This window comes from Pseudopipra pipra, chromosome Z (assembly GCF_036250125.1).
Source record: "Pseudopipra pipra isolate bDixPip1 chromosome Z, bDixPip1.hap1, whole genome shotgun sequence".
Classification (NCBI taxonomy): domain Eukaryota; kingdom Metazoa; phylum Chordata; class Aves; order Passeriformes; family Pipridae; genus Pseudopipra; species Pseudopipra pipra.
The window spans coordinates 9,691,455-9,709,044 of NC_087581.1; the positions used below are offsets into that span (position 1 = coordinate 9,691,455).

At 55.1% G+C, this 17,590-nt stretch overlaps 2 protein-coding genes across 2 annotated transcripts; both read right to left on the minus strand.

Annotated features, from left to right (window-relative positions):
* Window positions 1–283: 283 nt before the first annotated feature.
* On the minus strand, window positions 284–7,899 carry LOC135407883 (uncharacterized). The gene is made up of 11 exons (XM_064643303.1): window positions 7,416–7,899; window positions 5,722–5,964; window positions 4,712–5,002; window positions 4,241–4,338; window positions 2,762–2,948; window positions 2,539–2,644; window positions 2,104–2,413; window positions 1,848–1,887; window positions 1,484–1,589; window positions 1,358–1,404; window positions 284–861 (listed from the first exon to the last, which is right to left on the minus strand). Exons 1-10 carry the CDS (start codon window positions 7,525–7,527, stop codon window positions 1,362–1,364), a joined length of 1,536 nt encoding a protein of 511 aa, XP_064499373.1. The 5' UTR covers window positions 7,528–7,899; the 3' UTR covers window positions 284–861; window positions 1,358–1,361.
* Window positions 7,900–11,604: 3,705 nt separating this feature from the next.
* On the minus strand, window positions 11,605–15,424 carry LOC135407298 (uncharacterized). The gene is made up of 6 exons (XM_064642216.1): window positions 14,674–15,424; window positions 13,680–13,916; window positions 12,737–13,027; window positions 12,385–12,482; window positions 11,899–12,135; window positions 11,605–11,613 (listed from the first exon to the last, which is right to left on the minus strand). The coding sequence occupies exons 1-6, from the start codon at window positions 14,876–14,878 to the stop codon at window positions 11,605–11,607; spliced, it is 1,077 nt and encodes a 358-aa protein (XP_064498286.1). The 5' UTR covers window positions 14,879–15,424.
* Window positions 15,425–17,590: the final 2,166 nt, after the last annotated feature.

The window sequence follows — 17,590 nt, forward strand, 5'->3', positions numbered from 1 at the left end:
GTCCTCAAAGAAACTGAGACCACACAGGTCCCTCAGCTCTGGCCACAGCATGTGCACAGAACACACTCCTGCCCAAAATGTGTGTCGAGGGACATCATCCTTTATGGATTCCCACCACACATCTGATGTAAACTCATGTGAGAGCTGTCCAGCACAGCCCTGGAGGCTGTCAAGCACCACTAGGGAATATGGGGTCACGGCAGCCCTCCCCTCAACAAGGTGCAGTTAGCTCCCTGCAGGGAGATGTGACCCTAGAGGGGCAATGAGGGGACCAGGCAGGAGCTGTAGTGGGACAGGCAGCCCATTCAAAACACAAGCCTTTATTGGTTATTCAGACAGAGCAGGCAGAGTCACAGAGCAGTCCAGTCAGGCCAAGTTCCAGAAAATCCCTGGGTTTGGCTGAATATCAGCAGAGATGGAGGAGAAGAGTTGGGAACCCAGGGCATGACAGGAGAATGCCATCAGCCTGAGCCTGTGTGAGTCTGGGATTAGGAAATCTGAAATACAAATCCTGCTTCCAGGAAAGCAAAAATGAAAGCAAACCTGAAAAAAGGAACTGCAGAAAGTCAAATTCAAAGGCCTTAAAAAAGCAGTAAGCAAAAGCTGGGAGGTGAAGGTGCTGAGGAAAGAAAAAGCTCACAATCCTCCTTTGTCTCCTGTTTTCATCTTGCCCTGCTAAATTAGATGAATTGAATTGGACTCCCACGCTGTCACAGTCACAGGAGACCAAGGGGACACAGCAGCCATCAGCACTGAGCTGGGGTCATCCTTCTCATTTTCTCCACTCCTTCTCTGCTCTGAATGTCTCCATGGTCCTGGCCAGCGGCTGGAGTGACTGATCTCTAGCCTAACCACCTTTACCTGTGGAGAACAAGGGCATCCAATGTCAGAGACAGGCTGGAGCATAGGGCAATATCTCCCACAGCCCAGCCCTTTCATCCCAGCTGTGCCCAACCTTAGGTCCTCTGAGGTGCCTGTCACTGCCCTGGCGAGAGAAGCAGTCTCTCAGCCTGACCCTCCCGAGACCATTCCCTGCAGATCTCTTCCCTGGGAGGGGTGGCATAGACATGGGTCCCCTGAAGGACTGAGCCATGAGCCACTCTTTGGGATTCCTGTCTTTGCTCACTCCTGTCCCTGCTCCAGGCTGGGAGCACTGCCTGTCATGTGGGGCTTAGTGGGCAGAACCATCCTGACCATCCTCAGCTAGAGCAAATGGGGAGACGTGTCAGTGGAGAGTATGAGCAGATGATTCTCCTGAAGCTCAGGTTCTCCTGGGAGATCTCTGCTCTCACCCCAGCTAACACATAGCCCTGTAGCCGCCTTTGTGATGGTTGTCTGTGAAATTGCATTTTCCTACCTTTTTAGTTATCCTCCTTAGCTTTGTTGGGCACATACTTCTTTTTCCTGGAAAGGCAGAGAGGCGTCCTGGGTAAGAGGCTGGCATTGCCCATGTCCCTGCTGAACCTGTCTCCTGCCTACTCACCTGGAGAGCACGAGCCACAGGATCACTGCAGTCACAAGGAGGAGTGCCAACAGCACAACCAGCCCAATCACAGTCCAATGCCACATGCCCGGAGCCTGCCCTGCAACTAACACACAGCCAGGAGTGGGTGTCACGGTCTGGGCCTCATGCTGGCCATGGCCCCAATGTTGGCAAAGGGTGTAGATGTGTGTCTTGTCTTAGGTTTCTTCTGTGATGGAGGATCGCCCCGTGTGTAGGGAAAAAAAGTGTCCTCTGTCCCGCATGAGACACAAAGGCTCCTGCACTGGGCCAGCTCCTCTCCACAGGGACCACCCACGGAAATGTGGGAGAGAAGCTCGGGCACCAGAAGCAAAGAGACACTTACCAACAGAGAAGCTGTAGCAGACACAGGAGAACTTCTCTGACTGTTGGAGGAGATAGGAGAGAGAGTTGAAGCCACTTCTGCCCCACTATCCATCCTGGGGGCAAAGGTCTCCCACTCATGTGAGAGAGGACTCCAGGGACACTGTCCTGCCAGGGCATGGGAGAGGAGCCTGCCATCACAGCCAGACCAGACCCACCCAGGGGCCCAGCCCTGGCCAGCAGTGTCCCCAGACACCAGGAGGCCCCACGCTGGGTACCTGCGGTGAGCGGCGGACGAGGCGCAGAAGGGCCGTGTAGTCCCAGCCGGGGCGCAGGGCAGCGTTGTGGTAGCCCTGCCCCCAGGTGCCATTGCCCAAAACGAAGTCCATGGGGGCAGTGAGGTTGAGCACAGCGGCCACGTAGGTTCTGGGCTGCTGGGTGGTGTTGAAGGGCTGCTGGGTGGTGTTGAAGGGCTGCTGGGTGGTGTTGAAGGGCTGCTGGCTGGCACTGAAGGGCTGTGGCTGCCCCAAGCAGGCGCTTTCAATCCCTGAGCTGTTGTGTGTCATGGCCACGACCAGCTGGTGCTCCCTGCAGGGCCGAAAGTGAGAGGGGTGGGGGGACAGCAGGGAGAGTGGAGCAGGGGCATTTGCAGGCAAGCACTGCCGGTGGGGAGACCCATGTGGAGGTGGCAGAAGTGTGGGGGCTGCACTCACCCGGCCCCCTCCGAGGTGATGGGTTGGAGGGGAAGCACGGCCGTCCCTTGGGATGGGGAGATGTCAGGGACGCTGCGGCAGCTGATGCCCAGCGGGTGCTGGTTGTCTGGAGGGCAAGAGCAGATGAGCATCAGCTCAACAGGGGCAGGCTCGGGCAGTGCAGGCTGCAGAGCACAGCTCCTGTGTGACCAGGCTCCTCGGACAGGGGCACAGCGAGCCCTACCTGTGCTCTGAAACTGCCACAGCGACGCAGCCCCGGCCCCGGCAGCCGTCAGTCCCTGAATCGACACCACGTAGCTGCTGCCAGGGCCGTGCTCCGGCAGCCGGTGCTCAGTGACGGAGCCGTTCACCTGCAGCCGCTCCATCTCCAGGAAGCCTCCATCCCCTGTGCTCCTGGCCGTGATGTTCAGCTGGGGAGAGGAGACAGAGCTGCAGGGCAGCAGCTCCAACCTGCCCACAGCTCCCCGAGGCAGAGCAAAGCACCTCTGTCAGCCTCCCCTTCTCTGAACCTGCCCCAGCTGTGGAAGGCTCTGGAGAGGAACCAGCATGATCCTTGCCCCCATGTGTGGACCTCAAAGCAGAGAAGAGGAGGAGAGGAGGAATTTGGAGCCAACACTCAGGATGTCCAAGTGTCTGCCTCCATAAGCAAAGGATCAAGTCTCTGTGAAGGAAGAGGGAGGCTCTTATTTGAAGGGGTGTATATACATGTACCGAGCCCAAGGCCAGGTCACCCCCATGGTATTGCAACACCCCAGGCACTGTGTTGACATCCTCCACAAGAAGAGCCCTGAGCTTCTCTTTCCTCCTGTGCAAGGTTGGACTCTGGAAGTTTTGTCTACATGAAAAGTAGACGGCACAGAGCTTCCATCCAAGTAATACAGATGAAGGCTCCCCATTTGCCCATGCATCATCTGAATTTGTCATGAGATCCATGCCCATTCTCACTTGCTGCCTTTGTGGAAATGCATCTTGGGCATATGCAAAAGAGGAGACAACCGAAAGCAGAAAAAATATTCTTTTCACAAACAAAGGTGTCTGGGAGCAGGGAACCAGCAGAACAGGCTCACAAGCAACATTTTCAAGTGCCCTTTTTGACTGTTTCTCCAGGAAATAGTTCAGAAACACCTTACAAGGTCCCTGTCAAACCAGGGAGATACCCGTCCTGAGAGGACGTGGGACACACTGAGGTGCATCTCACCAGCAACTCCCTCCCCCTGTTAGAAAGTAGGATTGCACTGTGGAAAGTGTCCTAAATCCACAGACAGATGAGATGCTTCTAGCCATGCCTTGAGGAGAACTCAAAGGAACAGTGCAGCTCTCTGGAGGAGAGGTTTTCAGGAGGGATTTTCAGAGGATTACTCAACCCACAGGTTTGTCTGTGGCAGGAAGCAGAAACAAGCATGCAAGAGGCACAGGAAACCCTGGGATACCACCCCAGAAGACGTGTCACACCACAAAGGTCTGCCAAGCCCGAAGCAGAACAGACCCAGGAAGTCAGACCAGAGGGTAGGGAGCACCCACCACCTCTGTGGGCATTTCAAAGATGTTGAGAATGAGATAGAAAACACTTGTGCTTCTCAAAACCAGATATTCACTGTCTGAGACCTGCAGCTCAATCTAGTGGTCGCTTCCCCACCTTCCCAATCTGCCTGCACAGAACTCCAGGCAATGAGATGAGGGTCTGCCTGTGGCCCCTTGGTACCTGGTATCCAATGATCTCCCCTTTGCAGGAGGGCAGCTCCTTCCACCTCAGGGACCCTCTGCTGGTATCCAACCACAGTTCCTCTGGTTTGTCTGGCACTGGAAGCACAGGAGAACAGGATCACACGCAGGGCCCATGAGCAGGGGCTGAGCCCAGAGCAGGGTGCAGGCAGCTCCTGTCCAGGGGACAGGATATGGGGACCCCATATCAAGGGTTTGTCCCCTGCAAAGGCTGCAGCAGTGGGAAGAGCATCAGTGTGGTGTGGACTGGGACAGCAAGGAGGGGATGTGCCCTGCTGCAGGGCTCTGCAGAGCCCCTTCCCCAGAGCCCCACAGGATATAAACAGCCTTGATCCCTGCAAGGAGCAGATGATCAGGCTGAGCTGACAGATGAAGGGGACATTTATCCACTTCCCCTACCCATGACACAGCCTCAGACTGTTCCTTTTCTCCAGTACTTCTGTACACATACCTGTTTCCTCTGTCCTGAACAACCATGAGAAAAGGGTCGTGTTGGGGTGCAAGAAGATGGTGACACTGTAGTCAGTGAAGGGCTGCAACTGGGAGCAGGAGAATGTTCCCTCCTGGCCATGTAACATCTCCTCTCCCTCCACCTCCTCAGCCTTGCAGGGAGGGGAGGAAGGCACTGCCAGGCGGCACATGGCCCGCATGCCCTGGCAGGCACCAGGGAACCTGCAGGTCCAGTTCAGTTTGATGCTGGTGCTGGAGATCTCAAAGGTGCCGGGGACAACCTGAAGCACTTCTGTGAAAGAAAGATTGACAAAGAGTCACTGTATTTCCTGCCCCTGCCAGCCTTGCAAGGATTCTGCAGTCAGACAGCCCTGTCACCACCCAGCCTGCTGGGAGGGCAAGCAAGAGGCTGAAGCTGGTCACTCCAGCTCTCCGGTAGGGCAGCAGGAGGAGTCTGGACAGGAACGAATGGGAGTGACTGAGTGGACTATTACTGGTCAAGGCAATTTTCCCTCTTGATTCCAAACTGAAGTATCTGTGTGTCCCAGCAAGTCCAACAAGTGCCATTCTGTTCTTCCTTAGAGAGGACAGGAACATGCCAAGCTGTGAGGACATGGTGCCAAGCCTACAGCCTACACCCTGTAGGCCACAGAGCCTAGAGGAAGCTGTGGTACTCCCAGCTGCACAGTCTGAGAGGACACAGGCAGCAAAGCCCTCCAGTCCCGCCCCCACTGGGATGCCATGCTGACCACAAATTCCACCACTCCTCACTCTCCCATGCTTTGCTCTTGACCAGAAGTCCTCAGGAAGCCTTATTGCCCACAGCTCCAGGGCTGAACTGCAGGCTGCACTCAGGGCAGGCTCAGGGGCTGCCTTGACACTGCCTTCAGCAGCATGTGCCATTTCCTCAGGCAGCAGAGAGCCAGAAACCTGCTGTGCCCACACAGCTGCCTTCCCTGCTCAGGAAGGGCAGGGCAGGGCAGCCAGGAGAGCTCTTCATCCCAGCCTTACCAAGGCACTCCATGCTGGAGCGAATGCGAATCCAGGCACCTCTGGTATGTCTTCCAAGCCAAACCTCTCTGTAGACAGGTTTCCCGTCAATGAAGGACTGGACTTCACTCGAACATTTGACATGGGTGAAGGATGGCTGGAAACCTTGGGGGCAGCTCAGCATCACTTCTTCGTTCTTCCTGTAGCTCTCCTGGTCTGGTGCCAGCTGGAAGATGGAGGCCCAAGGGGGCCTTTGGCACGTTTCTGGCAGAGGTGAAAGTGGGTGTTAGTTGGGCTGGAGGGTGCTGGGGTATGGGTGTGTGGTGGGAGATAAATGCCCAGCTGTCCCTCCAGCCCCTGAAGGGAGAGGCAAGGTGACACATCCACCTCAGGATGTTGGGAGGGGGCTTTCCGTGTGCATGTAAAGTGTGAAGGATCCCTCATCCATGAACCTCCCCCATCCAGCCTCGTATCTGGGGACATTCTATTTCCTCCTCCATAGCCCACAGGAAGGAGATTGCCAGGACAATCAGCCCTGCACTGGGAGACTCCCTCCAATATCTCCTTCAGGCATGTCACCCATCCCAGCTCAAGCTGCACTTGATGGTACCACCTGTCCTGCTGGGATGTATGTCTCTTCAGCCATGGCTCATCCCTACCACAGGGATCAGAGATGCCCCTGTTACACTTCTGGGCTCCCTGTTCTGACTCAGTCTTTTGGCTACTCTCCTTCTGCCCCCCACCACTGTGCAGTGGGACATGGGGAGGAGCAAGGCCTTCTCCATTCACATCCCCTGCTTTAGCACAGCTCCTGCCCCTTTTCCTGCCACAAGCCCTCTTCCTTCATATCCTCTCCTCACCAAATTCACCATCCTTTAGGCTGAGCAGGCACAGCTTTTCCCAGCGGTTTGTCAAATGCTGCAGGGAGAGCCTTTGTGGCATCAATTCCTCCAGACAAGAATGCTGGCCCTTGGAAGGAGCCCTTGCCTGTTTGAGCCTCTGCAAGGGGCTCTGTGAGGCCTGAAAGTGCTTAAAATACAATCTCCTTTCTCCCAGAGTGGCACACAAGGGATGTCAGAAAGTTCAGAGCATCTTCTGAACAGCCCCAGAGGCGAATGCTGGTGACAAGCCACTCCTGGTCAGGCTTTGCTCTCAAACAAACCTGATGGCAGAAGGCCAGAGATGCCCATCTGAGCAGCACAACCAACAGCTCTGTCCCACTGGCACATGGCTGTGCCCCACCCCATGCACAGGCACCAGCCACCGACTCCAACCCGGCCCACCCAGGTGACAAAGCAGCAGCAGGTTCCCTCTTGCTCTGATCTCAGCAGGCACAACGTCCTTCAGGCACAGCTGGGGAGATGATGTGTACAGAAAATGATGCCCCTGCTCCCTGAAGACCCTTTCCTGGGTTCATGATATGTGAATTCATGCCTGATTCATGTCCACAGCCTCCAGGGAATGACTGGGAAACTGTTTTGCCACAGGGCATGATCCATCCCCTACCATCCAGTCCAAACGTGTCTCTCCCACAGATCCCCAGTGAACCCACCCTGTATTGTAGCTCCTGCCCTGAGGTCTCCCAGAGACAGCAGGCACCCCAGCTGACACAGTGGGACTCCAGCCCTGTGCTGCAGGCCGTGAAGATGCATGTCCAACTTGCAGGAGGAAAGGCAACAAAATCTCCCCAGGGAAGAGAAGGAACTGCTTCTTACCTGTTCCCTGGGACACTCCTTGGACCTTGGGATCAAGTTCTCCCTGGACCTGTGCTGACAACAGAGATACAAGGGTCAGAAGAAACCTCATAGCCAGCAACTGCAGGGCCATCCTGGCGTGAAGTCCCCAGGCAGGACCGAAATCTCAGCCCCACTTGCTGCCTCTGAGCTCAGGCATCCGTAGCTGACTGCAAGGCTTGCAACCGCAGGAAGGAAACAGACATAGCTCCTCATGAGATGCAGGAGGCTTCCTCTTTGGGCAGGGAACTTCCCATCACTGTCAGCACTTCTGCCTTTTGCTTTTTACACCCTAGGAGCATCCAAGCTCTGGGACTCAACAGAAGAAACCTTGTTACCAAGATCGCAGAGTTCCCCCCAAAACCTTCCCAGTTACTGTTTCTTAGGCAATATCCAAGTGCCTCCCAACGACACTGTGTGGGTTTTAGAGTGATGATGAGTCACTTCCCGTCTATGATCACAGGAGATGGGGGACCTCTGAGAAAGCACATAAAGAGCTAGCCAGAAGCAGGGATCAGAATGGGGACATGAACTGCAAGTACCTCAACATCTGAAACAGTCTATGGGCCTTCTGTAAGAAACACTCAGCTGACACCCTCTCTCATCCTTCCCTGCTTCTCCATCCACAGCTACCTCCTCCTCCTGCGGCCCCTCAGCCTGGCAGCACTCTCCTCTGTCCTCAAGAATGCAAACCACCCTGCCCTACAGTGAGAGCTGAGTGCTTGAGGAAACCCTCAGGGCTACTAAGCCATCCCCCTTGCTCCTCAGCAGCCACTTCTTTTCTCTTCCTCTAGAACCTCCCATCCGCCTGGCATGTCTCAGATTCCACAGGGCTGGGTGATCAGACATGGAGCCCTGCAGAGGCACAAAGACCTTGTCCCCCAGCTTTGCCTGGGGCACACGCACTGAACATGCTCATATGGAGAATGAGTGGAATGGGGGCACCACCATTCGCTGGTTCCTGACACATATCCCATCCAAATGCGTCAGATCTTCCCAACACGTCCTGGAAGGCCTGGTGGTGCTGTCAGCCACAGCTGCAGGCCCACAACAGCCCTGCTCATGGCTCCCCTCAAGAAGGTGCTGTTAGTTCAGCACCTCAGGGGGAGCAGGACCTCACAAGGGCAATGAGGGGACTAGGCAAGAGCTGGGGGGGGGCAGCAGGTAGCCCACTCCAAAACACAAGCTTTTATTGATTGTCTAGACAGAGCAGGTGGAGTTAATGAGGCTGACAGCCCAGTGTCTGACTGGGTACGGGGATATGGAGTGGGAAGCAGGGCAATCCAGAAGGTGTCAACTGTTTTCCCCGATCCCAACCCTGATCATTGTCCTTTCTCAACCAGCAGCAGCCACACAGGGTTGAGCTGCTCTTCCTGCCTCTTCTCAACACCCATCAAGAGCAGTTCCATCAGGCACAAAGATCACACACTAGCAACAGTCCATAGGAAGCAGATGCTTTGTTCCCAGGGGCCAGTTGTGGGTACCGTGATGATGGGCAGGCAGCTCACACGAAGGACTGTCAAAACATGTCTTTACCAGCACATGCAGGTCATCCCAGGCTAAAGAAAAAGCTGGAGAAGAGAGAGGTCATCTCCTGGTGGTGTGTTCCTCCTCAAGGAGAACCTTCACGCTGTCCCTCAGCCTCTAGGTTGCAACTCATATCATCAGGTTTGGTCAGGTAGAAAGACAACACTGAAGCAAAAAACCATGACACCCTGTATTCAAGGTTTTGAAAAGCCCAACACACATCCAGCTTGTCATACCCAAGTCCGGGGAACTCAGGTGAGCTTTTGTGCTCAAGCACAGGAGAAGGAAATATTCCAGGCAACACATGGAGCTGGAGAAGAGAGTGGTTGATTGCCCCATTTTCCAGCATTGTGCCCCTCTCGAAGGAGAGCCTTTGGGCTGTCCCTCAGCAACCAGGCTGGACTGGACACCAGCATCCCACAGGGTGGGAGAGAGAGCAGTTGTTGGAGGTGATGCTGGGGCAGCAGCAGCAGCCAAGATCAAGCAGATCCCAAAGGCTGCAGGATGTGGGTGCCCCAAGAGGGCAGTCAACTGCACCTCACAAAATGGGAGATGAGCACCTACACCCCCAGAGGGCGGCACAGACCAACACAGAGGTCCAGTTAGGCAAGTGGAGACCGTGCCCACATGCCCCATGTAGGATGGGAGGAGGGAAAGCAGCAACCCAAAGCATTGCACTGAGAGCGTGCAGCTCTTCAGGTGTGCTTCCTCAGGGCTGCTGAAGGCTGGAAAAGCCTACTCCAAGCTCCTCTGTGAAGATTCATGGGACCAGGATTTTCACACACAAGACAAGGAGGAACCACAACAAGGTGGGAGCTGTCGTGGGCCAGAAAGCCCCTGTGAAATAAAACAGTTTATTATTGGTTGTTCAGATACAGCAACACAGCTTCCAGGGCAACACAGCTGGGCCAAACTCAAGCAGAGGACAGGGTCTAGATGGATATAGGGATATAGAGTGGGGAAAGAGGGGTTGGGATCCAGTCTTGGGGGACAGTTGCAGGCACCAGGATACTGGTGAGGCGGCTCTGCCAGAGCACTGGGGAACTACCAGACCACATCCTCTTTGGTGCAAGCAGGTCATCCCAGGCCTTGAGCTGCTCCTGTGCTGTGACAGAGGATTCTGGAGCCTGATAAAGGAGAAAATTTGAGAGGGAGCAATAACCCATGACAAGCTTCATGGTTCTGCCTGCAGTGGTGGAGGAGCAAGCTGCAAGAAGGGAAGGGCCACCATCACTGATGCCTGCCCCAGCTTCTTCTGTCCCTCACTGCTCTGACTGTCTCCTGAAGACTCCATGACAGGCAGGGGCTTGGGCACTGGCTCTCCAGCGTGACCACATTTACCTGTGGAGACCAAGGGCACCAGGACAGAGGCTGCTGTGTGCACTCAGCAGCATGGGGAGCTCAGGCACCCCATCCCAGATGACAGTCCACACTCCCTGTGTGCCATGTGTGGAACACAGGCAGGGCAATCCATCTCCTACCTGCATCCTTCTGTGCCAGAAAAGTCTTGATCACGCAGTAATTATCCTCATGTACGTTCTCATAGGGTTGGAGCTCTGGGGGCACAAGATGGCAGAAACAACCTGAGGACTCTGGGGCTAAGGAGAAGGAGCAGGGCAGTTTGAGGCAGGCAGCATCACTGGGGGCTCCAGGGCACCCTGGGACACACACCATCAGGGCAGCAGGGCTGGGAAGAGGTGCTGCCTACCCCAGACAAGGTGAGCACGAGGGGCAGCTCCCAACCCTCATCAGCACCACAGGGGAACCCCAGCCAGGAGCTGCTGGAAGAGGTACTGGAGCAGGCTCTCAGCTGAGATTAGCAGATGTGGGACATGCTGGTCTGGCACGTCAGCCAGAGCCAGCTGGGCTGTCTGCAGCCACCTCAGAATGCCAAGTCCCTCCTGAAATAGACCTGCTCCCCTCTCACCTCCAGCCCTACAGTTGTCTCTGTGATGGGGTCCTACCTGTGTAATCATCCTCCTCAACTTTGCTGGGCAAGACCTTCTTTTTCCTGGGAAGGCAAAGGGCAGCTCTGAGTCAGGGGAGAGGCTGATGTGGGCCCAACCCTGCTGAACCCAGCAGCAGAGGCTTGGAGGGTTCTGCAAACCCTCCCTCTGGGTTTCTCCAGAGTTGGCAGGCATTGCCCATCCACCCCAGGGGACAGCAGTGGTGGCAGCAACAGCAACAAGGGGAAAGGGTCTCTTAGTACACATGGTCCTTGTCCCAGTCCTGGGGAAGACACTTATGAACCCCTGCTAGGAGCCCTAGAGGCAAAATATGGTAGAACCAGCCATCTGCATCCTCTGCACCCAGAGAAGGGTATGAGCAGCTGGGGACCCCCTCTCCATCCCCTCCCAGCCCATGGCACAGCATGGCCTGAAGCAGAGTCAAGACTCCAAGTCTCCTGCCAACTCACCTGGACAGCACAAAGCACAGGATCCCTGCAGACAAGGGGACCAGCACCAGCACCACCACGACTACCGTGACCGCTGACCCAGGCCATGGGCCCAGAGGCTGCCCTGCAACTAAAGCGCAGCAAGGCATAGTCTTCCCCTGTCACCATGTCTGCTTGGGCAGGGCAGATGGAGGCTCTGGAGCACAGGGACTTGCCCCATGTCCCCAGCTGGAGGGTCTGGCAGCCTACTCAACCATCCTGCACACAGGAGGAGGACTCACAGACCCTGGCTCTGCAGCCCTAGTGCTCTCTGACCTTGAGCTGCCCGTGCACCCAAATGCAGGGGGCAGGTCTCCTATCAAAGGACCAAACAGGAGCTGAAGCCATGCAGCTTCTCTAGGAACCTTGCAAAGCAGGACTCACCCAGCCTCACACCCACTGCTGAGCTGAGGGAGGGTGCTCACACTCTCCCTGCCTCTGTCTTGGTGGGGATGAGGGGGGTGCACATGTGGGTCTGGAAGCTGCTCCAGACTCAGCACTCACTCCCAGGGAGGCCCCCCCAACCAGACCCAGGGCAGAAGAACCATTACCCAAGACTTGAAATTGAAATTTCAGCCTTGATGCAGCCCCAGCACCAGCTGTTGTGAGGCCCTGCACAGTCACCACGTATTTTCTTCCAGCTGTCTGGCGGGGGGTGTACTCAGTCACCGACTGGTTCACCAACACCTGCTTGAATTCGAGGAAGCTGTCGTCGTCTGCTCTCATGGTGGTGATGTTCAGCTGGAGGAAGGACAGTGAGCTGGCAGGGAGTAGCACCAACATCCCGCTCCTGCACTGGGCGGGAGCTGTGGAGAGGGGCTCCTGCTGTTGGTGGGACCTGGCCCCACCAGAAACATCAGCAGTGTACAGCCTATAGGCCTTGGTCAAGGAGGGTTCACACCTCTCCTCAGGCTGCCTGCACAGAGCTCCAGGTGGGGAGATGCCTGGCAAGCTGAGGTAATCTCTGGGCACTCCGTGGTCCCCTGGTACCTGGTATCCAATGATCTCCCCTTTGCAGGAGGGCAGCGCCTTCCACCTGAGAGATCCCAAGGTGGGATTCAGCGACAGATTCTCTGGTTCGTCTGGCACTGGAAGCACAGGAGGACAGGATCATGCATGGGGCTGGCAAGGATTTGTCCCCCAAAAAGGCTGCATGTGCTGCTGCAGCAGCAATGGTGTGGTGATGAGGGAAAAACTGCGCCCTGCTGCAGGGCCCTGCACAGCCCCTTCCCCCCATCCCCACAGGTTCCAAGCAGCTCCAGTCCCAAGAGCAGACAGGACAGAGAGGATGTCTGGATGAGTTTCAGGGTGAAGGGCATCTTTCCATTTCATGTAAACATACCTGATTCCTTTGTCCTGAGGAACCGTGTGTACAGGATTGTGCTGGGCAGCTGGGAGATAGTGACACTATAAACAGTGAAGGGCTGCAAAGGTGGGCATGTGAAAGTTCCCTCTTGACCTTGTAACATCTCCTCTCCCTTCACCTCCTCAGCCTCACAGGGAGGAGAAGAATGCCCCTCCAGCCGGCACCTGGCTCGAATATTCTGGCAGGTGTCAGGGAGCATGCAGGTCCAATTCAGTTTGATGCTGGTGCTGGTAATCTTCAGGGTCTCAGGAACAACCTGGAGGACATCTGTGAAGGGAATATTGCCAGAGGGTCACTCTCTTCCCTTTCCCTCCAAGCTTTGACACCAAACTCCATCACCCCCACTGTTCCCTCACTAGCCTGTCCCCAGCACAGAGTGGACATGGACATTTTGCCTTCTCCCAGACTACATTCAGGCGCTGCCTGCACCTTCCTCTGGCCCTGGCCCATCCCCAGGGGTGCTCTAGGTGCTGCAGTGACTGTGGGATGGTAAGAACAAGCACTTGTACCCACCCTGCAGTTGCCACCACCCTGGGGCTAGCCACTGATCTGGTGACTAGTCCATTTCCTACCAACAATGACTTAGCCAACAAATTCAGCAGCCAGAGGAGGGCCCTGCCCTTCTGCTCCTGGGCTATCTTGTCCTTCTCCAGGCAGACCCCTCTGGCCGGCATGGGCACGATGTCTGGTGCTTTATATCCAGTGGAGAGGATTTGTCCCCTTCAGCACTGTCCAGGGTGCCCCAGCTGCCAGCAGTGACACACAAACCTGGGATGCATCCAGCAATTTCCTCTGGAGTCAATGCCCATGCCACACCCTGACCATCCCGAGCATGGGGCACTGATGCTGTGGCACGCATGCAGCCCTGCTCTCCATGCCTGGGGAGAGCACTGGGAGAGTGGCAGTCTCGCTTACTTACCCACACAGGTCAAGCTCTCCTCCATAGGGTACCAGCTGCCTGTGCCATTCCTCACTATCCAGCCACTGTGACCAATCATGGAACCTTTCCTTGGCTTCAGCTTCACACACTTGATCTCCATGGGTGGAGGCCTGTGCCCCTCAGGACATCTCACATTCACCACTTCATTTGGGTTGAAGGTCTCCTGTTCTTGGTCAAAGATAAACCTGGAGTCCCACTGAGGCTTCTGGCATTTCTCTGCACCAACAAGATGGGAAGATGTTAGCAGGGCTGAGGGTCGGTCCACCAGGCATGCCAGGGGATGGAGCAGGGCATCCCCTGCCCAGGCCCAGCAGGGCAAAGGAGAGAGCTCCAGGACACTGCATAGAGCAGCCCTTCCACACCACATTCTTGGAAAGGGAATGAGAATGAGAAGGATCCCACACTTCTTCCCCCAGACCCCTGGGAAAGGCCAAGAGGAGCTGGAGCCAGGGACCAGGGGCACCCACAAGGGGTTCATGCTGTGTACAAAGCCTGCCCAGAGACTGATGCACCAGCATTTAGCCATGGTGCCCTGTTTGTCCCTCAGGGAGGATGACAACACCCTGACTCCTCCTGAGAAGGCATAAAGCCTGAGCCCCAAAGCTGGGTCTGCAAAGACAGCATGCAGCAGGGGTTGAGAGGGGGAACCAGCATGTGAGGAGGAGAGGAAAAGTGACACCTCCATCTGCTAGGATGGGACCCCTTGGCAAGGCTTTTTGGGATGAGTCTCTCCTTGTGGGTGAGTGTCAGCCTGGGCTGGGACCCATCCAGGCATGTGGTGGACAAGGATGTGCCAGAATTCACTGGAGGAATTATCTCAGGTATCAAAAGTACTGAGATCCCACCGTCCCCAACAAAGCATCAGAAGTGCATCTCTGGCCACACTGGTGATGGTGGAAGCTCAGAGATGGATGAAAGGGACAGGATTTGACCACAGAGCTTTGTAAGAAGCACCTCCTGACACCCTGCTTACCAATGCACTCTATGTTCCCCTCAATGTGAATCCAGACATCACTGCTTTTCCTCCCCAGCCACACATCTGCATTTAGAGATCTAGAATAATTCCATGGCTGAACCCTCTCTGCACATTTGATGTGGGTGAAAGATGGCTGGGAATCATTGTTGCAGCTCAGAGTCACTACTTCATTCTTTGTATAACTCTCACGGGCTGGTGCCATCTGGAGTCTGGGGTCCCACCAAGCAGGCCTTTGGCATATTTCTGTCAGAGGAAAAAACTGAGTGAGGAGTATTTCTGGGAAGTGATGAAATGAGGCTTGGGACAGCTCTCTCTTCCTTATCACTCTGACCGTTCACACTGACACACACAAAAATCCCTTTACTCCCACCATCTTCCCAGGCACTGTTCAAGGGCACAGGGTTTATTCTCACCACATCTCCAGGACTCTCAAGCCTTCCTTGGATTCCACCCACACATGGGGTGTTTGAGCCTGCATTCTCTTGGGTCCCTCCTGCTGAGGCGAGCCATGAAGCAGTGATAACATTCCACACCAAGGATAACTCACCAAAGATAACCCAAACCCCAGAGAAGCTTCCCAGGAAAACAAGCAATGTAAAGTGCAAAAGCCTCAAGCTGAACATCTGCAGCTATTCCTCCTCCTCCAGCTTCATAGGTGCAGCTCTCCATGTAGAGGCAGGAAACGCTGGCCAGGAAGGGTTCCTGCCTTTGGACCCCTCCCAGGGAGCACAGATCCCAGCAGGCACTCACAGCGGGGTGTTGGGACAAAAAGAGCCCCATCACTTCCAGGACACAGAGGAAAGCCAAAGTATCCAGGTCTCCTGTTCCCAGACTATCGCCCAGTGGGGGCTGAAGCATGACCATGTCACAGAGGGTCTGATGGCAGGTCAGGACCCCAGGTCAGGGTGATGCAGGGCTGTGCTTACCCTTGCAGGTGGCAGTCTCATTCCACAGGGTGTGGGTCCCGCTGGAAATGCATCTGATCTGGGAGACTGATGGCATAGACTTCCCAGCACAGCTCAGCTGCACCAGTTGGTTCAAGGCGTAACTCCTCTGGTTTGGGGTAAACTGCAGCTTGGGGTCCCAGTCGGAAGGAGCTTTACATCTTCCTGTGTGCAAAGGCCAAGAGGGAGAGCCCTGAGGGTCACCGGGCTCCGGCAGCAACCTCAGGGGTGAGGGGCTCCCGTCCAGAGGGCTGCTGGTCCCCCTCCCTCCAGAGGGGTGGCAGAGATGGCACCTTCCAGGATGAGGCCCCAGAGCCCAGGTGCATTATCCCTCCTTGTACTCTCAGGTGCAGTGCAGGAGGGTTATCCACAGGTCCTCCTGCCCACTCCTGTGCTGTGGAGGGACCCCAGCCAGAGGGATCCAGCAGCCTGGTGGATGCTGCTCTCTCCTGTGCTTTCTCCCCCTAATCCAGGGGCTGTGAGAGTGCACCAGACCCAGTGGGTCTCTGCTGCCACTGCAGACTCCCCTGACTTGGTCCCATGAGATGGCAGCCAGCAGCAATGGTGAATAACAGGTGTAGACTTTAAAGGTAGCAAGAGAAAGAACGAAGCAGTTCAGCAATGTAAGCAATAAACACAGGAATGAAGAAAACAGAAAATAAATTGTCTATGTGCTTGAAGGGGGAGAACAAAAAAATATAACACCCTTCTTATGTAGGATGTTTAATGATGAGCTAACAAAGAGTTTTGTTGTGACAACTTGCCCTAGTGATGAAATTTTGCTCTTTAAAATGGTAACAAATCCACATCCTAAGACCATATACCTCCTGGCCTCAAAAATACCACCACTCACCAAGCATGCTCCATGATTTATTGGGACACTATGCCTTTACACTGAAGAGAGGAAAGGATGAGCCATAGCAATTTAGCCAAGTAGTGACTTAAGTAAGATATGCTAATAGCCTAAGATTGTAACTGTGTTACCTGCTTTTGTGTGCCTTGGGGTGCTGGCTGTGTGGACTTGCCACTTAGCACACCTTTCTCTGCAGAAATACCTTGAATCTGTGTGTGGATCAGCTTTTTCCACACTGGAGGAAAGAAGGTTTCAGGACAACACACTCAGTGTACCCTCAGACCACCTATGTTCACACCACTGGCCACAAAGCTCACCCTGCTCCATGCACTTGGCCTTGACTCTGCACTTCACCCAAAATGAGTCTGCCTTGTGCTGCCCTGCTAGATATGTCACCTAGACTTGCTCACTCAATGCAAAACGAGTCTGTGAGGAGGCATCAGGGATGGAGGTGGCCTTCTCTGAGGGAGGATGAAACACCTCTCTTCAGCTACATGTGTCTCTACAGCTCCCCACTTCCTGCCAGCCAGCACTCATGGGCCTGCACTACTTTACACCAGAACAGAGGCATCACCACTTCCCTTATCTGGCAGCAGGTTTTCATGCCATCACCTCTACCCTGCTTCCAGCTCTCCACCACAAAGGACCGTGGTCACCAGCCCCATCCTTTTAGACATCACACGCATGGTGCAGACATGAAACTTCTTCCCCCACAGCTGAATCTCTCCCAGTGCCCTCAGATCACACATTTCACTGTGACAGACAAAACACTTGAGAGACCTGAAACCCTTGACTTGGTCTTGGCCTCATTAGGCATCCCCATCACACACCTTCCCTCCTGCTGTCATTAAACCCCCGTGAAGTAACACACATCCTCACACTCCTGCCCCAAGGTGACATCCAGGCTCCTTTTGGGTCAGTCCCAGACACGAGTGCAGACTAGGAGAGGAACTCATTGAGAGCAGCCCTGCTGAGAAGGGCTTGGGAGTGCTGATGGATGAGAGGTTGGACATGACCTGGCCATGTGCACTCACGGCCCAGAAACCAATTGAGTCCAAAGCAGCATGGACAGAAAGATGAGGGAGGGTATTCTTCCTCTCCACTCTGTCCTCTACAT

Coding starts and splice junctions, on each gene's coding strand:
- LOC135407298 (XM_064642216.1), bottom strand. CDS start 14,878: ATGGCACCAGCCCGTGAGAGTTATACAAAGAATGAAGTAGTGACTCTG. Junction 13,917..14,673: donor GGGGAACATAGAGTGCATTG/GTAAGCAGGGTG, acceptor TTGTTGGTGCAG/AGAAATGCCAGAAGCCTCAG. Junction 13,028..13,679: donor GGAGAGCTTGACCTGTGTGG/GTAAGTAAGCGA, acceptor TTCCCTTCACAG/ATGTCCTCCAGGTTGTTCCT.
- LOC135407883 (XM_064643303.1), bottom strand. CDS start 7,527: ATGGCCCTGCAGTTGCTGGCTATGAGGTTTCTTCTGACCCTTGTATCT. Junction 5,965..7,415: donor AGGAGTGTCCCAGGGAACAG/GTAAGAAGCAGT, acceptor CACCTCTGCCAG/AAACGTGCCAAAGGCCCCCT. Junction 1,590..1,847: donor CTGCTACAGCTTCTCTGTTG/GTAAGTGTCTCT, acceptor GCTGTGTGTTAG/TTGCAGGGCAGGCTCCGGGC.